General features: G+C 48.9%; 7 protein-coding genes and 1 non-coding gene across 9 annotated transcripts; 2 read left to right on the top strand and 6 right to left on the bottom strand.

Moving 5' to 3' along the window:
- Positions 1 to 4680: 4680 nt before the first annotated feature.
- LOC9662683 (LRR receptor-like serine/threonine-protein kinase ERECTA) lies at positions 4681 to 7117 on the bottom strand. 2 transcript variants are annotated; one of them, XM_002988152.2, is made up of 4 exons: positions 6420 to 7109; positions 6167 to 6248; positions 6049 to 6110; positions 4690 to 5989 (listed from the first exon to the last, which is right to left on the bottom strand). In XM_002988152.2, the coding sequence occupies exons 3-4, from the start codon at positions 6101 to 6103 to the stop codon at positions 4767 to 4769; spliced, it is 1278 nt and encodes a 425-aa protein (XP_002988198.2). In that variant the 5' UTR covers positions 6104 to 6110; positions 6167 to 6248; positions 6420 to 7109; the 3' UTR covers positions 4690 to 4766. The 2 variants fall into 2 exon arrangements, with proteins under 2 accessions (XP_024517859.1, XP_002988198.2); XM_024662091.1 differs by having other exon boundaries at positions 4681 to 6110; positions 6420 to 7117.
- A 199-nt stretch (positions 7118 to 7316) lies between these two features.
- LOC9662682 (NADP-dependent malic enzyme) lies at positions 7317 to 10506 on the bottom strand. The gene is made up of 18 exons (XM_002988151.2): positions 10081 to 10506; positions 9826 to 10021; positions 9613 to 9764; positions 9430 to 9535; positions 9314 to 9379; positions 9159 to 9254; positions 9023 to 9094; positions 8866 to 8949; positions 8698 to 8796; positions 8600 to 8647; positions 8487 to 8540; positions 8331 to 8429; positions 8182 to 8271; positions 8045 to 8122; positions 7911 to 7985; positions 7760 to 7850; positions 7569 to 7697; positions 7317 to 7516 (listed from the first exon to the last, which is right to left on the bottom strand). Exons 1-18 carry the CDS (start codon positions 10233 to 10235, stop codon positions 7428 to 7430), a joined length of 1779 nt encoding a protein of 592 aa, XP_002988197.1. The 5' UTR covers positions 10236 to 10506; the 3' UTR covers positions 7317 to 7427.
- Positions 10507 to 12548: 2042 nt separating this feature from the next.
- LOC9662681 (ferrochelatase-2, chloroplastic) lies at positions 12549 to 15315 on the top strand. Its single transcript, XM_002988251.2, has 11 exons — positions 12549 to 12631; positions 12695 to 13426; positions 13513 to 13589; positions 13639 to 13957; positions 14008 to 14151; positions 14215 to 14316; positions 14384 to 14487; positions 14547 to 14673; positions 14719 to 14871; positions 14928 to 15028; positions 15079 to 15315. The coding sequence occupies exons 3-11, from the start codon at positions 13576 to 13578 to the stop codon at positions 15275 to 15277; spliced, it is 1263 nt and encodes a 420-aa protein (XP_002988297.2). The 5' UTR covers positions 12549 to 12631; positions 12695 to 13426; positions 13513 to 13575; the 3' UTR covers positions 15278 to 15315.
- LOC112341627 (alpha-xylosidase 1-like) lies at positions 15287 to 18136 on the bottom strand. Its single transcript, XM_024662090.1, has 4 exons — positions 17928 to 18136; positions 17247 to 17857; positions 16958 to 17188; positions 15287 to 16894 (listed from the first exon to the last, which is right to left on the bottom strand). Exons 1-4 carry the CDS (start codon positions 18104 to 18106, stop codon positions 15309 to 15311), a joined length of 2607 nt encoding a protein of 868 aa, XP_024517858.1. The 5' UTR covers positions 18107 to 18136; the 3' UTR covers positions 15287 to 15308.
- A 161-nt stretch (positions 18137 to 18297) lies between these two features.
- Positions 18298 to 21273, bottom strand: LOC9636343 (probable alpha-glucosidase Os06g0675700). Its single transcript, XM_024662089.1, has 4 exons — positions 21050 to 21273; positions 20335 to 20978; positions 20049 to 20279; positions 18298 to 19996 (listed from the first exon to the last, which is right to left on the bottom strand). Exons 1-4 carry the CDS (start codon positions 21247 to 21249, stop codon positions 18396 to 18398), a joined length of 2676 nt encoding a protein of 891 aa, XP_024517857.1. The 5' UTR covers positions 21250 to 21273; the 3' UTR covers positions 18298 to 18395.
- A 2060-nt stretch (positions 21274 to 23333) lies between these two features.
- Positions 23334 to 23414, bottom strand: TRNAL-CAG. The gene has a single exon. It is a non-coding gene; the product is annotated as a tRNA-Leu (tRNA).
- A 1247-nt stretch (positions 23415 to 24661) lies between these two features.
- On the bottom strand, positions 24662 to 25600 carry LOC9636342. The gene is made up of 2 exons (XM_002988147.2): positions 25511 to 25600; positions 24662 to 25174 (listed from the first exon to the last, which is right to left on the bottom strand). The coding sequence occupies exon 2, from the start codon at positions 25157 to 25159 to the stop codon at positions 24767 to 24769; it is 393 nt and encodes a 130-aa protein (XP_002988193.1). The 5' UTR covers positions 25160 to 25174; positions 25511 to 25600; the 3' UTR covers positions 24662 to 24766.
- Positions 25458 to 27491, top strand: LOC9636340 (pentatricopeptide repeat-containing protein At4g02750). The gene has a single exon (XM_002988248.2). It carries the CDS (start codon positions 25458 to 25460, stop codon positions 27489 to 27491), a length of 2034 nt encoding a protein of 677 aa, XP_002988294.2.
- The last annotated feature ends 6 nt before the right edge of the window (positions 27492 to 27497 follow it).

Genomic DNA, 27497 nt, shown 5'->3' with positions numbered 1-27497 from the left:
CCATAGGAACCCGAGGTTCAGGGCCTTGGGCCACTGAACGAAGGAACGGTGCCAAACTCCCAAGCGTGACGCCAAGGAGTGATGAAACCGGACCACGGAGCAACTCCCGAGCATATAGCCCAAGGAGCGAAGGGACAGGAGCCCGGAGCGACTTGGAACAGTCCTGGAGCAACCAGCATACCAATGCCAGGACCAGCACGCAAAACGGAGCCAAACGGAGTCTGGCGCTATTTCGGCATACCGGTGGCCTAACGTGAGAGTATGGGTACTCCACCAACTAGCATGGAATGGAACTTGGGCTTAGACCCAAGCCGGACGCAGAACAAGGACAGGCACGCAAGCGGGAGCTAGACTATGCCTCAGGTTGGTCGGCCATGCCCGACCTACCCGCTATCCCTACTATACATTTGGAACCCCCCATAGCCCCCCCCCCCTTGAGGAACACACGCTTTGGGCTTTCACCCCAAGCCTCCCTTAGTATCAGGAGTTAGTCTCTGGGACAAACTTGAAACTTACTAAATATGGAATGTCCTTTGATTGTGAATTTGGACACGGGACGAACACCATTGTGTTCAGGCCGATCTCTACATTCCGTAGATATGCCAAATGAGCAAATCTGGACACTTTCCATAAATAGCATTTGGGACCGAAATGAGACTAACACAAAGGGCATGATAGCGAGGGTGTTTGGCAGACACGGTAAGCTATCATGTAGCGATATTGAGGTACCAATCTCAATACGCGAGGGTTCTTGTCAAGCCAGTGCAAGACAGAGCAAAAGAGAACTAACAAGCCGGGCCGAGTATGCTCAGCTAAATAGACACTTAGGAATTCCTTCCTTATGCTCATCCGGCCAAGTACAGATGCAAAGTCCAGTTTACTAACACTTGAACAAGAGGGACTAATAAAGGGTCCAGCAATACCGACCTCCTACCATCGTGGCAGTAAGGTAAGAGTGTCCGTAAGGACTGGTCGACAGGTAACTTTCGATACCCGAAGTCACATGCGCGACACCATGCCACTCATCCCTTGCACTTAGTCCAAGTGCTCCATGTGCCCGATCCCAAGACCGACACTCTAAGGTACCACCAACATACTAACCCATTACGCTAAGGCCATGCCCCTTCACCTTGGTCACACCGGTAGTCTAACACCACCTGCATCACAGTCCCATCTCTCAAAGACTAAGCCATCCATCCATGAGTGATCATCCCCGATCCACTCCTTAGCATCCTTAGGATGCCCACAGACATGGGGGTTTGCCTTCCCCAATATCCCTTTTCCAGTCCCCACCAAGTCCCTTTTTGTCTATGGCCATGTTCACCAACACTGCCACTGGATCAAGGCCCACAAGCCCAACCACTAAGTCCCTCAGTCCTCTGGGATTACCTCCTCACATGACTGTATCCTTGGTCTCTACACTAGAGGACGGCTCCTCCTCCTTTTCACAGTCTGGGACTTTGGGGCAACATTTTGGAACACCACGGCCTTACGTGAGCCTCGTGGGTACTCTCCCCGCCTTCCACCTTCAGGTGCTCTAGCCATGGGCTTAGAGTGAGGTTCTGTTGAGCCACACCAGGTATCCAAGTAAGTAGTGCCACCCACACTTGGATTGGGAGCATCGGCCAGTCGATCTCCCAGGGGAACTAGAGCCGGCTCTTGGACTCCATCTCGGACTCCATCTCGAGTCCATCTCAGACTCCATCTTGAACTCTATCTCGGGTCCATCTTGGGTCCATCTCAAATTCCTCCACGTGTCATGTGTTGGTCCTCTTGTGTCCCTTTTCTAGAGACTCACTTATTGCTCACTTTGTGCTTGTTCCTTGAGCATTTCATTGAGAGTTCCACTCCTGCTCTCGACTTTTCAAGTCGAAGCTTTTAGTCCAAACGTGTTACGCTCGTTTGGCATTCGCTTCGGCCACTACCACATGGCACCCTTTCGGCTCCACTTTGGGGCTTAGGGATTTGTGTCTTACACTGACCCCCCGACCGTGGTTATCGACTGGCTGTGAAAATGCCAAACAGCCGAACGGTTCACAAAATTTTTTTGATAAAAAAATACATTTTTATTAAAACCACACTAATAAAAGTGTACCAGCTTTAGAAGCAAATACCCCATCAAAATGCCTACTTTGTAGATTTGCTGTAGAAGGTAAAAACAAAGAGGTATTTACAATTTGTTCCACAAACATTTGGTGAGTTTGGTTCTGAACATGAAGAGGAACATTTGAAACATTACATACTTCAATGTCATGCTTAGAAATTTTAGCAAGATGCACCTTAATTCATTTCAGCGGACCGCTATACATTTTCCACAATAATTACATTTCCAACACCCAACTCTTTTGCCAAGCTTGGTAACATAAGACCATGCCTAATTAGGTGCCATTGCTCAATTGTGCCAGAATCACTAGAATCGCTCTGAAATCACTGGAATTGTAATTTCTATTTTAGGGCAAAAATTATAGTTCAAGCGTCGCAAACTAGGCGATTTGCGAGATCTTAGCAAGCTGCTCCACGCTCAATTGAAAGCAGAGAAGTATCGCTTTATAGAGCTCAGTATGCACGCAACTCCTACAAGCTATAGCCCTCTTGGTTGGATTCAATGTAGGCTTGCTGGACTGGGCATTTGTGGATGGATTGTCCATAGCAGCAGGAGAACAGCAAAGCGGTGGAGATGTAGTGGTGATGGCGATAGCCTAGCCGCAGCAGCATCGGAAATCTAGCCCCTGCGAGCGTGATCACCATTATAATCGGTGAACAGAATCACCAAACAGAGCTGTCCGACCGTGTTTGGCGGCAATCGGGATTTCAGCCGAATGCGGTTGGGACCAACCATGGTCTAGGCTCTAAAAAAATATAAATATTCTTAGAGTGGCCTCAAAGTCTTGTCTTAGCATTGTTGTATTATTTGCCACACTAACAACTCTAAACTGAATAGAAAGTGGATACTCTTGATGCTCTTTCTATTGTGAAATAATAAATAAATTTCCCAATTGGACAAATCTTCAAATGTTATCCTTGCCACAAATATTGAGAAGTTATTCTTATTTTCTTTAGTAATGTGATGAAATATTTTATCTTAATAAGTATATTTTATGAATATTATTATGCCTAACCAAGTTTTAGGATATATTCCTTATATCGAAACTATCCACTTGGCTCACACCTAACTAATAGGTTTGCCATGATTTCATCCTTAGCTTTAGGTTTGTGTTGACAATTTTTTTTATTTTACTGTAGTTAATTAATTATACTTTTGACTACTTGGAAGAGTCTCACTCAACTCCCAACTTGTAAGCCCCCAAAGGTGATTTCAAAACCACACTAACTTTGCATTCTATGTGTTTAAGGTGATATATTAACACTCTAAAACCATTTATAATCTTGTCTCTTCAAGACTAAACCATCTGTCCATAAGGAATACCATCCTTTAATGTCCTTTATTCTTCATCCATAATAGTGTTTACCAACACTACCACTAAATTAGGGTTTTGAAGCCTGTTTAGTAAGGCCTATTAATCTCTAGGATTTCAAAGATTTTGGAATGCATTTCGAAACATTGCAACACAATTCAAGCCTTGTAAGTAGTGTCAACTCTTGAATATTTCACTAAATCATTCATGTTATACTCTTTAATGTTTCCCACCATGTAATTCCTTTGGAATTTTTGGACTTATCAAACCCTTTAGGGTTAGAGAGATGATTGCTTTGGGATTTCAGATCTGAATATATTAAACCTTGAATATGTTTGGCCTTTGACATTTCAAACATTTGGTTTTTGCCAAGATGTTGACATTGTTCTATTTCAAGTTTTTGGGTTCTAGGGTTTTAATTTCATGTCACAACACCTGCCACGTGTTAGTCTAGACTTATTTATTATCCTTTTCTAAAGAATCACTTTATGCTCATTCTTTGAGCATCTTTAGAAATTTCACTCCCACTTTATGTTTGTTGGCATATTAACTCTATTTTACAATTTATCAATATAAAAACCACAAAAGTTTTAAGTTTTGAGCATTTTAGCAATCTTGGATGCCATCTTTTACATCTTCTGAAACACTTAGCTAAGCCAGAAGTATCCTCTACAACATCCCAATAGACAGCCTCATGGGGACTAGTATATAGAATTTGCTAATTTTGGAATGGTGTGAGCTAGATAGAGAGATCATATGGCTTCTTAGCTTATGGCCCTTGCTCTGGCTTATAGGAAAAGATCAAGTGATAACAAAGGAAGAAAGAATAGTAGTTCTAAAGAGATCCATGCTCAAGTTTTTAGAGTTAGCTTTGAATTCAATATCTACATTTGAAACACACTATCATCATATACTTGGTGCTCCTACAAACTTTCAATCTTGGCTATTCACTGGTGTAAAGCAAAACTTTGTAATATCTATTGTTGCTGCAATGTTCTTCAAATTCTTTTTCTTTCAGAAGACATACATTATGTCTAGCTGGTATATGTTAACTATTTAGATATATGAATTGATCCATCCTTGGCTTTAGTGATGCATTCTTCAAAGTGTGTGGTTACCTAGGAGTTGGATAAGCTAGCAGAAAAAATGGTATGAGGAGTTGCATGGACATTTTGAGATCTAATTTAATGTTGCTTGTTTGGAGCACAATTTTTTCAAGGAGTGGCTCCAGTTGAATACAAACTCAGCTTACATACAAACTTAATTGAGTCTACTACTTTGTAGTTGCTTTGAGTTCTAATTCCATGAATGGTTCAATCTAAACTATTATCACAATGTAAGAGTTACAATTTATTGCCACCACCTTCGTAAAGCCTTTTTTTCTATGTAGCAATTACATGGTCTCAGTGAAAGGTGGAGCACTGGGTCATCGGCCTGGACGCTTGTCTCCCGACGTTGAATGGACACGACGATTGCTGCGGCGGGCTGAGGCAATTGTACTGGATGCAAAATGTGCATGTAGTTGGCAGCGGGATGGTGGACGCCAGGTTGATGTTGGCGATGTAGTTGTGCTGGAGGTACAAGACCTGGAGGTCCCCGAACACCATGGCGTCCACAAACTCCTGCGGCACCGCCCCGGAGAAGCGATTGTTGTTGAGGAAGAGCTTCTGCGCGAACGCCAGCCCCGCGGGAGCCTGCCCCGTGAGGCAATTGTAGCTGAGATCTACCATCGCTGGGATGCCTGTGAAGGACGTGGTTGCATGCCTGGAGGGCGATGTTAGAACCTGGACCGGCCCCGAGAGCTGGTTGCGCTGGAGGAGGAGGTTGCTGATCCGGAAGCCGAAGATCTCTGGTGGGATGCCTCCGGTGAACTGGTTGAAGCTCAGGTCGAGGAACGCCAGGCGCTGCAGGGTAGCCATCCCCTGGATCGTCCCCGTGAGGCAGTTCTTGGCAAGCGATAGATACTCCAGAGTTCCTGGCAGCGAGGGGATCGGCCCCGTGAAGCCGTTCATCTGGAGGTCGAGGTGGATGAGCGGGGCCGAGAAGAGCGGCAGCGCACCCGACATGGAGTTGTGCGAGAGCGTCAGCGTGTTGAGATTCGGGAGCTTCGCCACCCCCTCCGGTAGACTCCCCGTCAAAGCGTTGTAGCTCACGTCCAAGCCTTGGACGCTGCACAGCTCGGAGAAGGACGATGGCAGTGAGCCCGAGAGGCGATTGTTGGCGAGGCCGATGAACTGGAGGTCCTTGAGGCCGGCGATGCTGTCTGGGATGCAACCGTGGACTTGTCCCGGGACGAGCGCCAAGCTCCGGAGGTACGTGAGCTTCCCCAACGATGGGCTCAGAGTTCCTGCTAGTCCCGGAGTCCCTGCGATCCCGCTGCCAAGGCTGAGCATGGTTACGTGGTTGACGCCTCCGATCGACCAGCACACCACCCCCTTGAAGCTGCTGCAGGGGTCGTGCGAGAAATCCCAGCTCGCCAGGAAGTTCGAGCCGGGGAGGTCGCGGAGGCTGCTCCGGATGTCGTTTAGAGCCGAAACTTCCAACGAGTCCAGCCACAGGAGAGCCGATGTTTGCTGGACCAGAATGGAAGTCATGTGAAGAAACGCTACTAGAATCTTTGTCTGTGCTGCACCTGGTTGCCTGGATTTCCTCCCCGGTGGATCCAGAAGATGTGCTGCTACTGCCATTTTCTCTCTGCAGGTATCCATCCTCGAAAGACGTTTCGGAGATCACTTAAAAGAGACACGAACCTCCCGGCGATTGCACAGCTTCTAGCAGCACACGCTTGGTTCTCTCGCGCTTCTCACCTTGGTACGTCCCTCGGCATCGAGCCTAGGAAGAGGCATAGAGAGAAACAACAAGAACCAACAAAGCAGAGTATCATATCTTCGCTTCACTCTGGAGGAGAGACTGCTGTCCAGCCTTGAGGTCTCTTTGAAAGCACGTATTGCAGCTCTCACAGGCAGACAGGCAAAGGAATCCAATGCAGAAACAAAAATGTACCTTCACAGAAGATTAAAGAAATAGAGGACTTGCTCCTCGACTGCGGTGCCGCCTTCTTCCTCCGAGCCGCAGCCAGCTTTCCCCTCTCGCGATGGATCTCAAGCCCGGTTATGGGAAGCCGCTGCAAGACAAGGAACGCACACGCAGGCACAGAGATGGACAAGATCACAGCAAAGCTTACTTATACTGATCGCCCCTGGATCTCCGCGCGGTGATTTTCTTGCTGCCGATGCGAGGTAACTCCTGGTTTCATCTCGCCCGGTTGGAGTCCACTGCGGGTGGAGCACTCATGTTGCCGTGCTCGATGAGCTGCGTCTCTAGGCGCGCGAGCGAGGAGTGATTGCAAGCGGCAAAGAAGGAAAAGGAGGAAAAGATGTAGCGGCCGGCAGTGATCGCAATCACCCTTTCGTCCACTGTTGTGGAAAGCGTAAGAAGATGAAAGAGCAAAGCACAGATCCAGCAGGAGAAGAAGAAGAAGAAGAAGTCGAAGCTATGATGAATCCCAACGAAGAACCTCGAAAGAAAGAATGTAACAGCCAGAAACAGAGCTCTCTCTCTCTTTTTTTGGCGTTTAATCGATGGAACTTAGCTTATGGCCCAGAGGTCAAGTCACAAAGTACGAAACACTGCATCGCAGAAAGAAAAGAGCGCACGGAAGTGGTGTCTGTATGCAATTTAGTGTCAACGTCTCTATGTTGCGTGCAAAGGAATTGAACCCGACACTCAAGTGTGGTGTGGGTGTGGTGTGTGAGAAAAGAATGTAAAACTAGATCATTGGAGATCTAGCTCCATTTCACCCGTTACTTAGTTACCGTTGTGGTAAGAAAAACAAAAGTACAGACACACACGCTCATCGGATGTGTACTGTAACATTTACTAGTATATGCTTGAGCTTCCTCCAGATAAAAATCACACCTCAGGATTTACTATGGTTCATAAGAAAATCACATGATAAAATTTCCCCGTTCTATATAAGTGCAGGGAAAGTGTGATACGTTTCATGGTTTATCAACGGTATTGGCGGAAGCTGGGGCTGTATTGACAGCTCTCCGCGTACGCGAGCAAATCCGCTGGTTTGGGAAGTCTCGTAGCAACGCCTGCAACACCAAAGCTTGAGTTATGGAGAAAAAAAGATAGTTTTTTCTCTACCTTTTTCGTATGCTGTCTCAGCCACAGCAGCGGCTATGTGTGCTGAGATCTTCCGGATGTTTTGGAAGGGAGGGAAGACCAGCCCCAGGTTCAAGTGTTCTTTGGTGACGAGTGCTGCCAGTGCCTCAGCTGCAGGGACGTCGGAGAGTTAAGACAACGTCGGGGAGAATTTGATAGCTAATTTTGCTTACCAGCTTTCAAGAACATATCGTCATGGACTCGGATGGCTCCCGACATGGTGCAGCCCAGTCCGATCCCTGGGAAGATGTATGCATTGTTGGACTTCAGAAGGAGATAAAACCGGTCAGAAACGATTTGCTTTTAACCATGGAAATTTCGTACCTGACCGGTGTAGTAAGTTTTGCCGTCAATTGTGATTGGCAAGAACGGACTTCCACTCGCAAACACGCAGTTACCCTGAACAAGCAAAAGAAACATAAGCTTGAAACTCAAGTGGTCGATCGATGAACTGTTACCTTGGTCCAGGTATAAGCTTGCTCCGCTGTGCACTCGGACTGAGACGTAGGATTCGACAACGCCATGATAATTGGTTTCTAAACAGAGAGGCGAAAGAATAAACACAAGCTCGTTTGGAAAACTTACTAATTCCTACCTTGTTAAAGGAAGCTAGAGCCTCGATGACTTCCTTGGTGAATGTTTGTCCTTGCCCTGACGTTCCAATCAAAACTGTGGGTTTCAATGCCTGTAAACCAGCCTAGGAGTCAATACAAAATCCAAGTAAAAGCTTAGAATTGATTCCACCTTCACAGAAGTCAGCAAGTCCTTGCAAGGTTCGTGTTCATGGGCCCAGTCTCTCTTGAAATGCTGCAGAGATTCCAATCGCGACTTGACAATGAGCCCCTGTATAAAAAGCTTAATTGTCAGCACAAGCAAGTCAACTAGCAGGAGCGGACCGACCTTTGAGTCGACAAGCGAAATCTTCGTCCGTGCTTCTTCCAATGAAATTCCTCCCTGCAAAGACATTTATGATTCACCTCGCCATTTCAAACTAGCTCCAAAAGACAAGATACCTGTCGTGAAATTTCCATGGCGATAATCTCCGCAATACCAGTGCCAGCCTGATGTAAAACAAATAAAAAGAAGAATAAAAAGCCTGAATAAAACTCACCTCGCCGGCACCAAGGAAGAGGAACTTATGGTCAGCCAAAGTTCCACCTGTTAGAGGGAGACTAGCCAACAAGCCAGCGAGAGCCACAGCCGCGGTTCCCTAGTTATTACAAAACAATAAAATAGAAATAACGTAGTAAACACCACAAGTGTTGCACACAAAATCTACCTGAATATCATCATTAAAAACGAGATGAGATCTTCCGTACTTAGCAAGAAGCTTGAATGCATTGTGATTCGCAAAGTCTTCGAACTGAAACTCAAAGAATTAGAACTTTCCTAATAAATCCAAATAAAAGAACCATGTCTAAAAGCACGTTACTAACCTGAACCAAAACCTTCTCTCCGTATTCTTGCTTGACAGCAACCATGAACTCGTGAATGAGGGAGTCATATTCCTGAGAAACATCACAAATTGAGAAATACATACAAGACAAGAAAATGGAGCAAGACAATTTTTACCTGTCCAGTTACGCGCTTTTGCTTCAAGCCGATGTAGTAGGGATCATCAAGAAGTTTTTTGTTGTTGGTACCAACGTCAATCGTGATAGGCAAACACTGGATTGATAATCACGACAAATCAGTCATGATACACATTAAATCGAACTGAGTTTTACCAGGGAGGGACGAATTCCTCCAAGAGCTGTGTACAAAGAAAGTTTTCCGACAGGAATACCCATGCCCTGTAACAAAGTACTTGTTAGAGAAGCGCTAAAATACGGTAGTATTTTACCTGTAGTCCAAGATCACCGAGACCAAGGATACGCTCACCATCGGTAACGACAATAACCTGGACGTTTTTCTCTGGCCAGTTCCTCAATGCGTCCAAAACTCTACCCCTGAAAAGAAAAACATATAAGATCCAAGTCTCAACTCAATACATAGATAACATAAAAAACTAAGATCTTAGACATACTTTTCTTTCAGGCTGATGTAGAGGCCATGTGGACGACGGAAAATCAATCCATACTTTTGGCACGCCTCGCCCACAGTCGGCGTGTAGACGATGGGGAGAAGCTCTTCGACGTGATCAATGAGAAGCTTATAGAACAATCGCTCGTTCCTTTCCTGTGATAAGATCCAACTTTCGTTTAGGAAAAAAGCAAAGCAGGAAAAAGCTTGTACGTACCGAGAGTTCCATCATGGCAACGTATTTTTGCAAAGGATCCTCATAGCCACGAATGTTGTCGAGCTCGCGAGCTTCGAGAAGATCCTGGGAGAAATAGGCCGGTGGAAGAAGTCCTCGAAGATAATGTATGTCTCTCTCCCTTTCGGTAAATCCAAGGCCTTTGTTGTAGCGCGGATCTCGGAGGAGCTCACAGCCGCTGTTCACACAGATCATTTAGTCCAAAAAGATTTTTAAGTTCTACTACGAAAGTTTTACCTGGCCACAGCTCGAACCCACGGAGTAACAAGCTGATCCTCGGTAGCGCTATCCTCCCCATAGACATCGCGAGAGCTTCCTCGCAGTGGAATCCCAAGGGACGCATTCTTCACCTCGGGCTCTAATTCCCGGAGCTCTCTAAGCTGGGACTCCATTGCCGAATCAAAATCAAGCACAAGAAGCACAATGCAATGCGATCCAAGGCAAGCGCGGAAATTTATCGATCGATGGATCCACAAGAAGGGGATCTTGCCGCCCCAGAGCGCACAGAGATCGCGCTTTAAGGGGATCAAGCCGCGGCGTCGCGACCAAAAACCCCAGCCCGGGCGTCAACGACGGCGGCCAAAGCGCAGAGAAGAGAGAAGCTTCTGTGGAGACGAAGAAAATCTTTTACACTCACAGCACAGTGGTCTCCGTCAACTAGGTAACGCCGCTACCTTCTTCCAAAAAGTACAACGCGCTATTATCGTGGGCGGGAAACGCAGCCCGGCCAAAAATATTCCGACGGCATATGCCACCAACATGCTACCTGCATATTCACGCGCATTTCCCGTGTCGGGCATATTCCTGTCCAAGCATATTCGAGAATCAGAATATTCGTCGAGGTTCCGTGGAGGATCTTGCTTTCGCCAGTGCCAGCCAGAAATCCAAAAGGAATTGGTTCCAATCTCTTCTGACATGGAGAATCACTCAAGAATTACATTGGCAAATTTCACGAGGAAAGGATAAATGTAAATCTTGTGTGATTGAAATCATTGATGAGATTGATCTCTCGAAAAATGATGAATTATCGATGAGCTCTAGACAGCTCCAATTCTTTTTGTTTGTTTTCTTCTCTTGTTTTCGGGTTTTTTTTTTTTTTTTTCTTGTGTTCTTGGGCGATGGAGGAAGAGGTCTAGAGGAAGCCCGTTTGCTTGAGCACGGCATTCCTCACGCGGCTCAAATCCCGGCCTTTGAGCGTCCTCCCGGCGCCCTCGAACACCGAGAAGGTGGTGGTCTGACTCCTCGCGACGAGCTCGTGAGGAGGGAGCTTCTCCACCGAGAAATTCTCGTCTTCATCGTCCTCTAGATCGTCGACCACGCCACCAGCGGTTCCATCCTCTCCAAAATTGCCGGAGGAGCGATCCTTGTTCTTGCTGCCGAGGATCCTCGACCAGTCCAGGACGTTCACTGGCGCGGATTGGTGCTGGATCGCCGCCTTTCCGCCGCCGCCGCCACCAACACCGGAGCCCGCCACCCTCTGCGGGATCATCCTCGACGCCGATGTCACTCGCCCGCCTCCACCGCCGGAAGACGCAGTGGCGCTGCCGCGAGCGATCGAGGAGAGGCCGAGAGCTCCAGAGGAGTAATCCAGCGCAAGGCCGCGCTTGCCCGACGATCCCACCAAGCTGGAGGTGGAATGGTGATCCGACACCACGTCCTCCAAGCTCAGCGAGGATTTGCTGCGCTCCACCGCCGCTGGAACAATCCCCCAGACATCCTCCTCCTTGAATTCGCTAGCTTCGCTCGAGCTCCCATTGAAATCCAGCGAGGAATTCACGCCCAGGAGCCTGTCCCGCCGGCTGGTGCTCCCCATTGCCATCCGGTGATCCCTGATCACGCTGCTCAGGCTGGAGATCCCCTCGCGCTGGGCGGCGAGCGCATCGGCTCTTCCAACCCTAGCCATCATCTGGCGATCCAGAGCGCCTGTCGGTAGATTATCGATCGATCACAGCTCCAGCTCCCCAAAATCCTCGCTAGCGCTAGCTAGAACTTCCCCCAAACCTATCTTGATTCTTGGAAACCACCGCGAGAGAGAGGAAGAAACCGCCTCTAGCTAAATGCAAGGGCGATCAAAACCGTCGATGCGCCTGATAATTTTTTTTTTTTTTTGTTTTGCTTCTTCTTCCTCTCGCTCTTGCCAATTCTTTCCACCTCCTCGCGGCTGGATGAATCGAAACACAAACCTGTGAGCGAGATTTTGCCCTCCTGGCGCCCGATCCAAAATGGATCCAGCGATCAATCCAAATCCCACTACTCCACTGTCCTGGCGCTCTTCCACCGCTGGCGAATTGGCGACCCCCTTAAACCCTAAAAGCCACGAATCGCACGTACGGCAGCCCTCGTGTCACATGCGTGCGTGCGTGGCACCCAGGTGCCACTGACACGTGTGCTTATAATCTGGGGAAGAAACAACGCCTTTGTCTTCATCTTATCTTCCAGTATTTTTGGGCGGAGGTCGTGACATGGGCCATTCGTCATCGCCACCATTGGATCAGTGGTAGAAAAACGTTTTTTAACTGTTACGGACGAGGTTTTCATCCCCGGGCTTTGACCCACGAGTGTGAATATCTTGGGAAGTCAATGACACGGTTACCAGCTATTGCGAGAATCCACCGAGTGCTCGATTCTAGGATTGATCATGGCATGAATTTGCGAGGTTGACTTTGCGAGACAAGGGAGTTCTTTAAATTCGAGGAGAGGGCCGTGGGATGAGTGAGAACCAAGATGAATGCGAGGGCAATCGCAGTGATCATCCTCTGTCAGGCGATCGCATTTGTGATCACTCAAGGTAAGTGAATCGATCGAGAAAGAGATACTTGATACTTACATTCTTCCTGCTGCTTCTTTCCAGGCGTCACGAGTGACGATCAAGTTTATGCTTCTGGGATTGTCGATGGAGCTACTGGAGAGCTATCGTTCGATTTGATCAAACCACCAGGAGCTCGAAAGTTACTAGCTGCGTTTGTCAATGACTACAACAGCCCTGCATCGAATTCACGGAATAAGCCCAAGAGCAACCCCAAAAGAAGGAACTAGAGAGGGAAGGAAGGAGAAAACTCCATCCAAAACTTCATGAAAATTCTTTAAATTTGTAGCAACCATCTCTACCACTCTTTAGGATCGATCAATCACTCCTTGCCACTGCCGCGCCGTCGGTACGCTTCCTCATACTCCTTGGCTCGATCCATTGTGCTTCTAAACAGCTTCTCGATGTTTGGGACATCGTAGTTCTGGGCAATGTAAATCCCCACCAGTGTGCCCGCCGTGAATGAAAAGGAGGCCCTGAAAATCCCCAGCATCCTCGCTCGATCGATCAACCTTGCCCTGTGCCCTAGCTACAGGAAGAACGCCATTGCTCGTCTTCCTCCTCACGAGCCCTAAAGTACTTAGCATTCGACTTGCCTTGGAAGAAAAGGTACCATTAGAGTAGGGTTTAGAGAAGAGTCCGCGTGTTGACTAGTGGGGAAGAGTTTGGTCGAAGGCGGTGCCGCTCAAAGAGCCGCATTTCAGGGCTGGCTTCGCGAAATATCGATCGATCGCCTTCAAGATCGCTGTATTCCCGATCCGATCGAGCACTCTCCAGGTAGAAACGAATTCGTGCTTATTTCTATGTTCTTCAGTGTTCTAGCGGCCCGATCGAGCTGACAATCGCCGTTCTTTCGCAAATAGCGCCTAGATTTTCGCCAGAGCTTCAGGGATCGTCACTCGATTTGAAATTTCGAGCTCGTCACGATGCTGGCTCACAAGTAAGCTAGTCATTTCTATTTTTTTCTTCTCAAGACTCAAGACTTTCAGGTCTATTCCCTCGCCATCACATAACCTGAGCTGCGAGCCACTCTTTGATACGTCGCCAAAGCACATTCGACTTGGATCGAACTATCATTTGCAGCGGAGGTGTGGGCTGTCAAGCGGGCCAAAGCAGACATTAGCCCTTTCTCGGCGATCGATAGAAGTTTGTTGCTCGAGTACCAGCAGTCCCGGAGTGCTTACTTCGGAGCAAGCAAGTGTTTACAACGAACCAGGAGACAAGCTAGGCGTGTTGCTGCTAAATCTTGGTGGTCCAGATAAGCTTGAGGATGTTCAGCCGTTTCTTTACAACCTCTTTGCTGATCCGGTAAGTGTTTCCATTCGACGTGATACGTTTAAAGACGATTTCCTGATCAGGACATTATTCGACTGCCTCGACTTTTCCGTTTCCTGCAAAAGCCGCTTGCTCGACTTATCTCAACACTGAGGGCGCCTAAAAGCAGTGAAGGTTATGCTGCTATTGGTGGAGGCTCGCCCTTGAGAAAAATCACGGACGAGCAGGTTTAACTTTTCTGCCCTTCATTTGTTTAGTGTCTTTTTAACGCCCCCATTTTTGTAACACAGGCTGCTGCTCTTGCAAAAGAATTGGAACGGAAGGGATTGCCAGCTAAAATCTACGTTGGAATGCGGTACTGGTATCCTTTCACAGAAGAAGCTATAGATAAGGTACATCTTTTATCTCTACATATTCAGTAATCTAGAAACTGGTAACCTTTCGCTGGAGGAATATCAGGTCAAAGCCGATGGGATCAACAGGCTTGTAATTTTACCTTTATATCCACAATTCTCAATCTCCACCAGTGGTTCTAGCCTTCGCTTGCTAGAAAGCATTTTCAGGTATGCGCTTTGTAGGCAATACTTTTCGTTTATATGAGGCTGTTTCCACTGTATTACAGGCGAGACGAATACCTTTTGAACATGAAGCACACTGTGATCCCTTCGTGGTATCATCGTAAGGGATACGTGAAGTCCATGTCAAACTTAATCAAGAATGAACTTTTGAAGTTCGAGAAGCCTGAAGAGGTAACGAGGCCGAGGTAACGAAGAGAATAACACCGTTAGATGCAGGCACATATCTTCTTTAGTGCACACGGTGTGCCAGTCTCTTACGTGGAGAAAGCGGGAGATCCCTACAAGGACGAAATGGAGGAATGCGTTGACTTCATTATGAAAGATTTACGACAGGAAGGTGTCATTTGCGAGCACACGCTTGCATATCAGGTTAGGAGCTACTTCTTCGCTACTTCCTGCCTCAAATGGTGTTGATTTGTTCCCAGAGCCGAGTTGGACCTGTAGAATGGCTAAGACCATACACAGATCAGACCATCAAAGATCTGGGAGAAAGAGGCATAAAAAGTCTTTTAGTTGTGCCAATCAGGTAAATACTTTCACCTTTTCATTCTTTTACACGGCTTTCTGGTCCTCTAGTTTTGTCAGCGAGCACATAGAAACGCTTGAGGAGATGGACATGGAGTATAGGGAGCTAGCTGAAGAATCCGGTATTACGAATTGGCGGCGTGTACCTGCACTCGGATGCGAACCAACGTTTATTGCTGACTTAGCTGATGCCGTTATTGAGTCTCTTCCGTTTGTTGGGCCTTTGAGTGCTCACCAGGTCTGTTCTTGAAGGCTTGTTCGTTGTAAACAGTGAGGACCAGTTACTGATATGAGGCCATCTTCAGCGAGATATGAAAAGGTTTTCCCAGAGGCAAGTTGAGCTCGTTAACTTCTTCGACATGGTCCGCTGATTGAGGCAACAGAGTCTTTCCGTTTACGAGTTCCTGCTGCTGTTTCTCCAACGCAAAACTGCCGAGCCCCAGCACTACAACCTTGCTGATGATCCACTTCTGCTGGAGAGCAAACTCGCCGTAACTCACTCTAGACTTGACGGAGAGCCGGTTCCCAACTTTCTTCGCAGCAAATTCAACGAGAGTAGCCGACCCTTGCTCAAGTTTCATCTCAAGGTCCTCGCCACTGTCCAGGAACACGCTGCCCGAAGCATTTAGCTTGTCATCCTCTTCCTCGCCGGGAAAAGCGACTAGCAGCGTGAAGGCTGTCTTTCTCGCAGCAGCAGTAGTCATGGCAGCATCCTGCATGGCAAGTATCGAGCCTCCTCGAACGTGGACGTTCGTCGAATCCAGCGGGGCCGGAAGTATGAAAGTTGATCCCGGCGACAGAATAACTTGCGAGTAATTGAACAAGCTATACCAGTTTCCTTTGGGAAAGTAAGCTTGGAGATCCCTCGCGCCTTCTACGAGAACAGGGGAGACAAGAATGGAACTCCCGAGCATGAACTGAGTTTCAACACCAAGAGCTGCCGGATCCTTGGGAAATGCGAAGAAGACAGGCCTGGCAACTGGTGATCCTTTCGAGCAGGCCTCGTAAAAGAGCGTGTAGAGATGAGGAAGGAGCCGGTATCTCAGTGACAGAACTGTTCTTGCGGACTGGGTGACGGACTTCCAGAGATAGAGCTCCTGTGACACTGCATTGAATCCGTTGTGGTTCCGGGAGAAGGGATAGAAGGCTCCGGCTTGGATCCAGCGGTTGCAAAGCTCCTCAGTGGTGTTACCCAGGAATCCACAGATGTCCGCGCCAACCATTGGTATTCCAACCAGGCCAGAGTTGAGAACGCTGACAATGGAGTATCGTAGATCGTCCCAGGTTGCTCCATTGTCACCGCTCCAGTGCGCAGTGACGCGGCCAGAGCCAACGAACGTCGACCTCGAGAGCATGAAGGGCCGGGTTTTCAAGACAGACTTGAGAGCGCTGCTGGTGGCTATCGCTTCCGAGAGCCCGTACAAGTTGTGAGCATCATACTCGAGAACTCCTCCGTGGTGGGCGGCACTGGCAGCCATGGTTTTGGAGCCGATTCTATTGCGGACAGCGTTGTTATTTACCGCAAAAGGTGGATTGTCCCACTTGGATATGGAGTTCTCGGTACAGATCAAGCAGCATGTTGTGAGGCAAGGCTTTGTCACGTTCGGAGGAAGCAAGCAGCTCACGCCCGTGCAAAAGTTGGAGGCTTCGTTCATGTCGATCCAGAGGCCGTCGAAGGGGAGGATTTTGTGAAAGTTGGAAATCTCGCTTGTCCAGTAAGAGGCTGTTTTCGGGTGGAGGAAGTCTGGGAAGTGAACAGGCCCCGGCCACACTTGAGCGAGATATGGCTCGCCGTGCAAGTCTTTGACAAAGATCTCGAGAGCTTTTGCACGCTCGTATGACGAATAGTTCCTCTCGACTTTGATCCCTGGCAAGAAACTGCTGTAAGCTGGCGGATGCAAGAAAGAAGGTCACGGAAGGGAGAGCTCACCGGGGTCTATGATGATCACGTACTTCTGGTCGTTGGCATGGAGCTGCTTGACAAAATCGTCCATCTTCGACTGGGGATAGTTGATGGGATCCAGCGTGAAGTCCTTGAAGGCGTCCATGTAATCTATGTCCGACCACATCACCTCGAGAGGAATGCGCGCAGACTTGTACTTCTCGACCACGTCCTGAAGCTCCTCGACGTTCTTATAGCCGTATCGACACTGGTGGAAGCCTGCAAAGGAAGAAAAGCTTTGAAGGAACACTTCCAGCCGAGACCAAGGAGGACTTGCCTAGAGACCAGTAAGGCATTGGAGCGGGCTTCCCGACCATATCAGTGAGCTGCTGGACGACTTCCAATGGCGACGGCCCCGCGAAGAAGCTAAAGTCGAGGACACCACCCACGGCTTTGTACGTGAGCCTCTCCTCCGCAAGCTCCACGTCCATGGCGTTGCTGTTGAGCAAGAAGACTCCGTGGGAGTCCCCGGAGAGGCGGGCATCCAGGTAGAAGGGCCAGGAGGCGTACAGGTTCTTGTTGGTCTCTCGCGAAGGGGTGTCCGAGGCCCACAGCGTGTACGTGGAGTCCGGGACGAGCCGGAAGCCCGCGGTACGAGTGCTCTCCCCGAGGCCGTAGAGCGACGCATTGCTCGGGAGCGTGGTGGAGATCTCCAGGTACTGGTCCTTGAAAGTGAGGCCCGGGGTGGAGCTGAAGAGGAGCTCCTGGGATGATCTCCGGAGGATTGCAAACGTGAAGGGGTCCCGGGTGTACGAGAACTGGAGCTTGGAAACGCTAGCGCTGCCGTTCTTCGTGGGTGGTAGCCTTGGCACGAGCGAGGCTGGAACTTCCCACCGCGGGGACGAGGAGTCGGTGATGTGAACTCGCAGCCGGTCTTGGGATTCGTAGCTGGACAATGGACAATGGAGAGTTTGAGTTCGTGGAGGAGATGGCGAAAGAAAGAGAACGATTGACGTACCTTACGGTGAGTTGGAGCTCTTTGATATCAGGACCATATGTGCTTGTCGGTGAGAGGAGGTCTAGACGAGCATCGATGTTGCCATTCGTGTCTTGGGTGATGGACTTGATCTTATAGCCAGCGAGCGAGCATCGCGAGAGAATTAAGAGCCACAAGAAGAGGAGCAAACTACGAACCATGGCCGCTGTTGAGCCTCTCGAAGATCAAGAAACTTATATATTTATCACCAAAGTTTCTACGTGATAGAATCCGTGATCTCAGAGTCATCTTTTTGGTTGAAAGTCTAGAACTCCGTACAACATCGTTCGTGATCTCATAGTCATTGTCTATCTTTCTTTTGGTTGAAAGTCTAGAACTCCGTACAACATCGTTCGTGATCTCATAGTCATTGTCTATCTTTCTTTTGGTTGAAAGTCTAGAACTTCGTACAACATCGTTGTCGCAAAGCTTTTGCCAAAAGTCCCTCTGTCATAATTCGAGGGAGAGCTGGAAATCGCTGCCTAGCGGCAGAGAAAGTCCAGAAATCTCCACTCCAGTTTGAAACACTTTTGCTGTGACGCTCTCGGATGGATTTTTCCCATTGACGAGCACCTTTCGTGGTTGGCTCGTACTCTGTCTTCCACCTAGAACCACCACCCTGTGGAGCTCGAGGCTTTGGCGTTTCACAAAGTCTCCGTGCGCCACGGACGCTTTCACTAACACTTTCCCGCCACTTGATCCACTCGAGGAAGCCGCGAATTTAATGAAGCTCGACTTTCCTTCTGCCAATTTCATCTCCAGCGCGTCGTCGTCGTCCAGGAAAAGCTCTCCCGACGCCGTCGAATTCTCGCTGTCCGTGGAAGAGAAGGCCACCACCAGAGTGAAGGGAGTCTTGCGAGCCAGCCTTGTTGTCAGCGCGAACTCTTGCATGGGGATGATAGAGCCTTCGTGGACGTGAACGTTGATCGTGTCCCAGGGAGCGTCCAGCTGCTGGTAAGACCCCGAGGGAGATGTCACGTACTTCGTGTAGTCGAAGAGGCTGTACCAAGTGCCTTGAGGAAAGTATGCCTTGACGGTGGTGGCGTTGGGAGTTAACACTGGAGAGATGAGAACGCCGCGGCCGAGAAGGAACTGCTTGTCAATGTCGAGGGTGGCCCGATCGTTTGGAAACGTGAAGAACAGCGGCCTTGCTACCGGCGAGCCCAGTGTGTGTGCCTCGAAGGAAAGAGTGTACAAGTATGGGAGGAGCTTGTAGCGAAGCTCCAGTGCCTTCCTTGCCGATCGAGTCACTGACTTCCACACAAAGAGCTCCTGTGGACTGCTGAAAAAATCGTTGTGGTCCCTCGAGAACGGATAGAATGCTCCCAACTGTATCCACCGGTTGCAAAGCTCCTCGGTAGTGTTGCCTGAGAAGCCACAGATGTCCGCTCCCACCATGGGAATTCCAGCCAGCCCCGCGCCTAAGATGCCGGAGATGGAGTACTTCAAGTCGTTCCAAGACGCCCGGTTATCACCCAGCCAGTGAGCAGTGACTCGGCCACTTCCAGCAAAGGTGGACCTCGAGAGCACGAACGGCCTCTTCTTCACGACTGTCTTGAGAGCACTGTTGATCACGATGGCCTCAGCAAGCCCGTAGAGATTGTGAGCGTTGTACTCTAAAGTCCCATTGTAGTGCGTAGCGCTCGTCGGTATAGTCTTTCCACCCAGGCTTCTGTGAGTGCCAGCATTGTTGATGGCGTAAGGTGGATTGTCCCACTTTGTAGCGAGGTCGTTGCTGCAAACCAGGCAGCACTGAGTGAAGGAACCGGGGATCGGACACGTAACGTTGGCTGGTAAGGTGCACGTAACTCCCTGGCAAAAATTTGAGGCCTCGTTCATATCAATCCAGAGACCATCAAATGGAACCTCCTTGTGAAATCTGGAGACCTCTCCTGTCCAAAACTCTAGAGCTCTTGGATGGAGGAAGTCCGGGAAATGCACAGGCCCGGGCCAAACCTGACCGAGATATGGTTTGCCTTGCACGTCCTTGATAAAAACATCCATTTCCTTGGCCCGTCTGTAAGTCTCGTAATTTTTCTCCGGTTTGAGTCCTGTCAAAAGGAAGATCTATCAACAAATTTAAGCGTGAGACAAGCAACTTACCAGGATCTACAATAAGAACATATCGTTGGCCGTTCTTGTGGAGTTTCTCCACAAACGCTCGCAGCTGTTCAGCAGGATAATTTACAGGATCCAGAGTGAAGTCCTTATACACGTCCATGTGATCTATATCGTTCCACATAACTTCCAGAGGCAAATTCGCCTTCTTGTACTCGGCAACAACATGCTCGACCTGAGATACGTTCTTGTATCCCCATCGACACTGGTGGAATCCTGCAAGATCAAGATGGTGATCAAAGTGATCGAAGGAAAAAACTGGAGAGCTTACCGAGCGACCAATATGGCATCGCTGCTGGTTTTCCAACAAGTGCTGTGTACTGCTGGACGACGGAGAGGGGAGACGGCCCAGCGAAGAAATAGAAATCAAACACACCTCCAAGAACTTTGTACGTCAAAAACTCTCCCTCATAGTTCACGTCCATGCCATTGCTGTTGAGAAGAAGAACACCATAAGCTTGTCCTCCGCTTCTCACGTCCATATAGAAAGGATGCGATCCATATAGATTTACGTCCGTGTTGTCGGCACCTGTATCAGCTGCCCAGAGTGTGTAAGTCGAGTTTGGAAGAATCCGAAAGCCATCGCTGCGAGTGCTCTCCCCGAGCCCATAGAGCGCTGCCTGGGCTGGAATCCTCGTTGATATCTCTAGATATTGATCTTTAAACACGAAACTCGACGACGATGGCGAGTCGAAGAGAATTTCCCCGTTCGAGACCCGAGTGACCGTAAAGCTGAATGGATTCACCGTGTAGGAGAGCTGGAGCTTGGGCGACGTGATCTTGCGAACTTCCTGGGAAAATCTGGCGCTGCTGCTGTTGCCGTCCATCGATCGCGGTATCAGCTGGAATGGGATCTCCCAGCGAGGGCTATCGGCGTCCGTGATCATCAGATGCAAGCGCTCGTCGGTCTCATAGCTGGGAAATTCAAGAAAGAAGGGGGAAAATCAACCAATCTCCAAGAAAGCAACCGATGGATCGAAAATCACCTGACGCTGATGAGAAGGCGCCCAATGTCGGGGCCGAAATCGTCGATCCTGTCCGCGATCTCCACCAGGATCGCGCTCCCGCCGCCGGCATTGGCCTGCTCGATCACGGACAAGACTCTGTATTCCCGAGACACGGCGGCGATCATCCACAGGGCTAGGCAGAGCGCGATGGACGAAGAGAGCGCCATGGCTTTGCGCATTGATCTACAAGAGTGAGGTCACTCCCATCGTTGTCATCGGTCCGACAAATAAACCCTCAAGTACCAGTGCATGAGGTCGGGAGTTCGAATCTCGCAATTCCCCAAATAAAGCCACTGGAATATTCGCGTATTCGTATTTTATATTATCCCACATGCCAAAGCTCGGGATTATGCCACAAAAAAAGGTATATAACTAGCACTAACTCGGGTTAGGTTAGATCAGTAGTGCGGTTAGGCTAACTAGGCTTTGTGGATCCCCACCTGATCAGTGGGAGAAGCATCAAATTCAAAGGTGTTAAGCGCTGCCAAAACAGCAGATAATAGAATTTATTAAGAAAAAAGTTCATACATGAAAACAGGTGGATATTTCAAAAAGGAAGCAAGTAACAACCGCCCTTAGTATATTCCAAGCATATATTTTCTTTAATTAGACCTTTATCGACATGAGTCTCGAGACAATAGATGTGATGATCAGTTATACACGAAAGAAATGATGTCTCATAGCGAAATTACACAAATACCCTGCTCTACAAACTCTTTTGCCAGTAGCAGATATTTCACAAGAGGAAATGGACTGTCTTAAAGCCCAAAGTTTTATGGATTTATTTACACAAGAAATTTCTCTCGTCATGATAAATATCGATCTCGCATATGTTAGTTCTTCTAAAAAGTTTTTTCTGGACTAAACGTTCTTGAACCAAAATCGAAGGGAAGTGATGAAAGAGTACCACGACCAGGTTTCAGCCTTTGGACACTGCTTGCTTGATATTATCTCCAAAGGCCTTGGCTTGGAGAATATTTACGATTTTACCAAGTTCATGAATTACTGCCTTCCATACCACAAACCCGAGCTCGTCAAGGCCCGTGCCATGAGCATCCTCCTCCAAGACGACGGGGGGATTGGAAGTTTGCAAAGATGGTCGCTGGTTTGCGGTAGAGCCAGTGAAAGACGCCTTTGTTGTCAACATTGCTGATCAATTACAGGTAGGTTTCGTTCTTTTTCTCCCAATAACATTGCTAAGCGAATGCAAAGTATAAGAGCGCCGAGCACCGAGTCCGAGCACACCCAGAGAAGTCGCGACTCGTGGTGGTTTTCTTTAGTGGTTGGTCCCCTGCCCGAGATGGTAAGCGAGGAAAATCCTCCTCTCTACAGGGAATGCGTCACCAAAGACTATTTGACCCAGCTCTATGCAAAACTAAAGCGAGCATATAACAATTTGTCTTCAAAGAAGTTGGAAGTTTGTGTAGGAAGACTGTTTGCACGGCATTGTTATAAACAGGAAGAAATATGCTCTCATGTTATCTCCAAACTTTCCTACCTCCGTGACTCTGGCCAAAGGTCCACCTCTCGAGCAAGACTATAGTCCAGCATGAGGTAATACTTTAAGTCGATTGCTTTCGTGTCTCTCCTGCTGTTCAATCCAGGGCCATATCTATTGCAAAGCCATGATATTGTTAGTTTTATCTTTTCTTTTCTCTACCTGTATGCTTTAGAAGGATCATTATCACTGAGTTTATTCCCCAGGAAATTGTACTCCTCTGATGGCTGATTGAAAATCTCTTTGGCTAAATCGAGGACATTTTGCATACTAACAATTGGAACCCCGTGATTTATTGCCAGAACACGAAGAGATAAAACGAATAACCATTTCCCCTCCTGGAAAAATCCCCATTCCTGGCAAGCTGAAGCTATAGCATCTTCTATATACATGGGATCACCAGAGAAATCAATTATAGGAACTTGAAAATCATCAAGATTCGCAAGCTCTTTCTTGAAATCTATCTTGCACATCCTTCTTTAAGATCTTGGAGATGATTCTCTTCTCCCACACCGTAGTGAAAAAATTTGAGGATGTGTTTAAGAGGGAGTCGCGAAAGTGGCGTCACAATAAATAAATAAACAGAAGAGAACATTTTCGTCGAACTCGTCCAAAGACGAGGAAGCTCAAGACTTAACAACGATTATTCTTAAACTGAAGTACCGAAGTTTTTTGGCGGAATCTAAAATGACCACACGGAGGTTCAAGTTCAAGCCCAAGTTCCAGAGGCTCCAGCGCAGGAGTTTGAGCTTGAAAAATGTATACTGTCAGGAATGGGATTCGAACCCATGCCCTTGCGGACTAGTACCTGAAACTAGCGCCTTAGACCAGCTCGGCCATCCTGACTTACATACATAAGATGGACTTCACATTGTTTACTTCTTCGAAAGGAGTGCCGCTGCTGGGGTGCCACCCGGGAACTTCGCAAGAGCTGGGGTAGCTTTTATGGAGAAAAGTTTCACCAGGAAAGCACACTTCCACTTTTAAACCTGTACATCGCAAAATATGGCATCGTTCACATAGCAATTCACCACCAAATGTTTTAGAACAATATGTAAGAGAGGTGGGCAAAGAGGTAGTGTAGGAGGTAGATTATTAGAGATGATCCCTCTTGTTCCATCCAAGAGGTCTTGTGCCTTTACATGGGCGCTAGAAAACCCCAAAACCATGTATTATTATATGCATGTAGAGCACACAAGGTCTTTATTTTTCTCACACAAACTCCAACTTCAGAGAAGACAAATTATTACACGTTCATGCATTGTTCTTCTCAAACTTCAGCGCCATGATCTACTTTAACATAGTGCAAGCACCTCTTGCCATCGAGCGGCTTGGAACGCATTCCCTGTATAGAGGAGGATTTTCTTCGGTTACCATCTCTGGCAGGGGACCGACCACTGTGTCCATTCCAGGCCCAAAAAACGCAACCACGGACAATCGCGACTTCTCAGGGTGTGCTCGAACTCGGTGCTCGGCGCTCTTATATTTTTGCATTCGTCATTATCTGGAAACTTAGATTGGTATTGAGAAAAAAGGAAATTTACCTCTAATTGACGAGCTCCGGTGTGTGGTATGGAAGATAGTAGTTCATGATGCATATGATCTTCTCGCCCATTACGTTAGGATCGTAACTATTATCCAGGCCAAGGCCCTTGGAAATATTGTCGAGCAAGCAGTGTCCAAAGGCTGAGACCTGGTCATGGTACTCTTTCATCACTTCCCTGTTGTATCAATTTTGATTCAAGAACTTTTAGACAAGAAAAAACTTAACCTGAAGCAACTCGGTAACTCTGGCCAAAGGTCCACCTCTCTAGCAAGACTATAATCCAGCCTGAGGAAATACTTTAAGTCGATTGCTGTCACGTCTTTCATGTCGTTAAATCCAGAGCCATATCTATGAAGTGCCATGATCCTGTTAGTTTTATCTTTTATCTCTTCTTTTCTCTACGTGTATCTCGCATCATCACCGAGTTTAACCCCGAGTTTAACCCCTAAACGCTAACTATCGCATTTGTCTCGGGGCTGTTGGCCATGGCCACCTGATCAGTGGCAATTGCACCATAGATCTTAAACTCTACAGACTTGTTACAATCTTTACAACCAAGAAGCATCAAACCCTTTAGTTCGAGAATGCTTTGATCTTCTATTTACATGATTTGTCCGAGACTTGCTGCTAGTTATTGACTTGATCTTGATCGTCAGGCTGTGGCAGCAACAGTGGTAGTGGTAGCATCTGGAGCAGCTTTGGGAGGAGCGTCTGCGCACTCCTTTTTCCCCTCGATCTCGGCCGCGGCATGGATTTCTTCCTCCTCCTCGTCGACGTAGTTTGGATCGTTCTTGTCCAGCGCGTTGTTGTCATCGTAACTGGCGGCGTAGTCGTCGGCGTGGGAGGAGCCCTCCCAGGTGAATCGCCCCCCGCGGCCAGATTTCTTAGGCGAGGGATTGATCCCGGTGGAAGGGTGGCGGTCCTTGCGCTCCACGCCCTTCTTGAGGTTCTTGAGGTGCGCGTGGTTCGCGGCTCGCGGCGGGGAGCAGCGGTGGTCCTCGCGAGTCATGTGTTCGTCCGCTGGAAGCTGCGCGCTGGTTGCCATCAAACAAGCTCGTCTCTGTGACGAAATCGAAGGACGAAGGAAGTCAGGCGAAGAACACTTGACGAAATCTTTAGAACAAGAAGCTGATACGAATATGACTAGAGCTGTCACGAAGAAGTCTTCTAAGAACAACCGAGAATCTGGAAATCTACATCAAAACGGATGAAAAGAGGGCGAAGAACTGAAAGAAACTAGTTGAGAAATGCGAAGAACTCATTCGCGAGAAGCTCAGAGCTAATGAAATGCTAGCTACAATTTGAGCAAAAAAAAAAACAGAAAATCGCGAGATCTGGACTGAATGCGGGCGAGATTTGGTCTTGCAGACCCAAAATGTGGGATCGAAAGACATACCTCGGGATCTTTCTCGCGCGGCCGCCGCTGCTTTTTAGGGTTCTTGACACGATGGATTTATCCGCCACGATGGCCAAATAGCTATGTCCGCCAGCTCCGTACTCTTTCTGGGCTGACACTGGAGTGCCCTAATCTTCGCTCATGGGGCCGTCTCCTCCAGCACTGCGCCTCCGCCCAGGATCTCCACCAGGGCAGGCTTCTCCACGCACAGATCTGGTGCTCTCCGGAGCTCCGCCGCAGTGTCTATCTCTCGAATCTCCTCGTGCGGATGTATGGGATGTGCGGGAGCCTCGAGACCGCGCAGGAAATCTTCGATGGAATCCAGGGCAGGAACCAGTTCTCATGGAACATCATGCTGGGGGCGCTGGCGATCGGGGAGAGGCTGGATCGCGCGGCGGATCTCTTCGACCGGATGCCGCAGCGCAACGAGTTCTCGATCAACACCATCCTCACGGCGTATTCCCGGCATGGGCATGTCGGTCGTGCCAGGAAGATCTTCGACGAGATGGAGGATCCGGATGTGTTTGCCTCCAATGCGATGCTCAATGCTCACATCGCGGCGGGCGATCTCCGCGGCGCCGAGGTTGCGTTCCACGCGATGAGGATCAAGGATGTGGCGTCCTGGACGACGATGGTCGCAGCAATTGCCGAGGCTGGGCAAATCCACGGCTCGCTGGCAATGTTCCAGCGAATGCCCGCGCACAATCTCGTGACATGGAACAGCGTCATTGGGACGTTTGCCGCGAGTGGATTGCCGGGCGAAGCGAGAGAGTTCTTCGCGCGAATCCCTGAAAGAAATCTGGGATCCTGGAACGCGCTCCTCACTGGGTACGCGCAGGAGGGGCAGGCCCGCGAGAGTGGCGAGGTCTTTGATCGAATGCCGCAGTGGAACGTTGCCTCCTGGAATGCCTTGATTCCACACAACGAGGACGCCGCGGCCTCGAAGATGGTCTTCGATGAGATGCCCGAGAGGACGCTAGTATCGTGGAACTGTGTTCTCACGGCGTACGGAATGGCCGGGCACTTGGCTCTCGCCCAACAGGTGTTTGAGAAGATTCCCGAGCGGGACGTGGTAACTTGGAACACCACAATCACTGCAAATGCCGTGCGAGGGGATTTCTCTCGCGCAAAGTCCCTGTTTGATTCGGTCCCAAAGCGAGAGCTTCTGTCTTGGAACGCCATGGTGGTGGGATATTCCTTGCACGGATGCCTCACAGAGGCAAAGATTCTGCTGGAGCGAATGCCGTACTTTGAGTTCGTGCCGTATAATGCATTGTTCCAAGCATATGCCCGGGCTGGTCACGTAGAGGAGAGCCAGATTATGTTTAATCTTCTCACCGGGCGGGGGATATCCGCGTGGACGTCGCTGGCCGCAACGTACGGACACGTCGGCCAAACCAAAACGGCGAAGATTGTGTTCGATGCCATGCCCAGACACGATGTTTGGGCGTGGAACAATCTTCTCGCGGCATATGCCAGGAACGGGCATCTTTTTGATGCCAGGGGGATCTTTGAAAAGATGCCAGAGCCAGGCCTTGTGTCCTGGAACACATTGATTGGGGCGTATGCTCTGGAAGGGCATGCCGCGGAGGCGATATCACTATTTCACGAAATGCAAGGCTTTGGGATTGGAGCAAATGATGTGGTGTTTGTGGCAACGCTCACGGCTTGCAGCCACTTGGGTCTGCTAGACATGGCCAGGGATTACTTCTTCTCGATGATCCGCGACCATTGGATCACCCCCATTCCGGAGCACTACGTGTGCATGGTCGACATCCTGGGCCGCGCGGGCAAGCTCGCCGAGGCCCAGGAGCTGGCGGACGGGATGCCCTTCCCGCCGGATCCCGCCACGTGGCGCTCCATCGTTGGCTCGTGCCAGATCCACAGCGAGGCCACGCTGGCGGCTCGGGCTGCCGAGAGACTCGATCCGGGAACCTCCGATCCATACGTGCTCCTGAGGAACATCAACATTAACGAGTGAAGACGT

The sequence above is a fragment of the Selaginella moellendorffii genome, unplaced genomic scaffold (assembly GCF_000143415.4).
Source record: "Selaginella moellendorffii unplaced genomic scaffold, v1.0 SELMOscaffold_87, whole genome shotgun sequence".
NCBI classification, from domain to species: domain Eukaryota; kingdom Viridiplantae; phylum Streptophyta; class Lycopodiopsida; order Selaginellales; family Selaginellaceae; genus Selaginella; species Selaginella moellendorffii.
The sequence above is the reverse complement of the archived record's forward strand: the minus strand, read 5'-3'. Positions and strand labels throughout refer to the sequence as shown.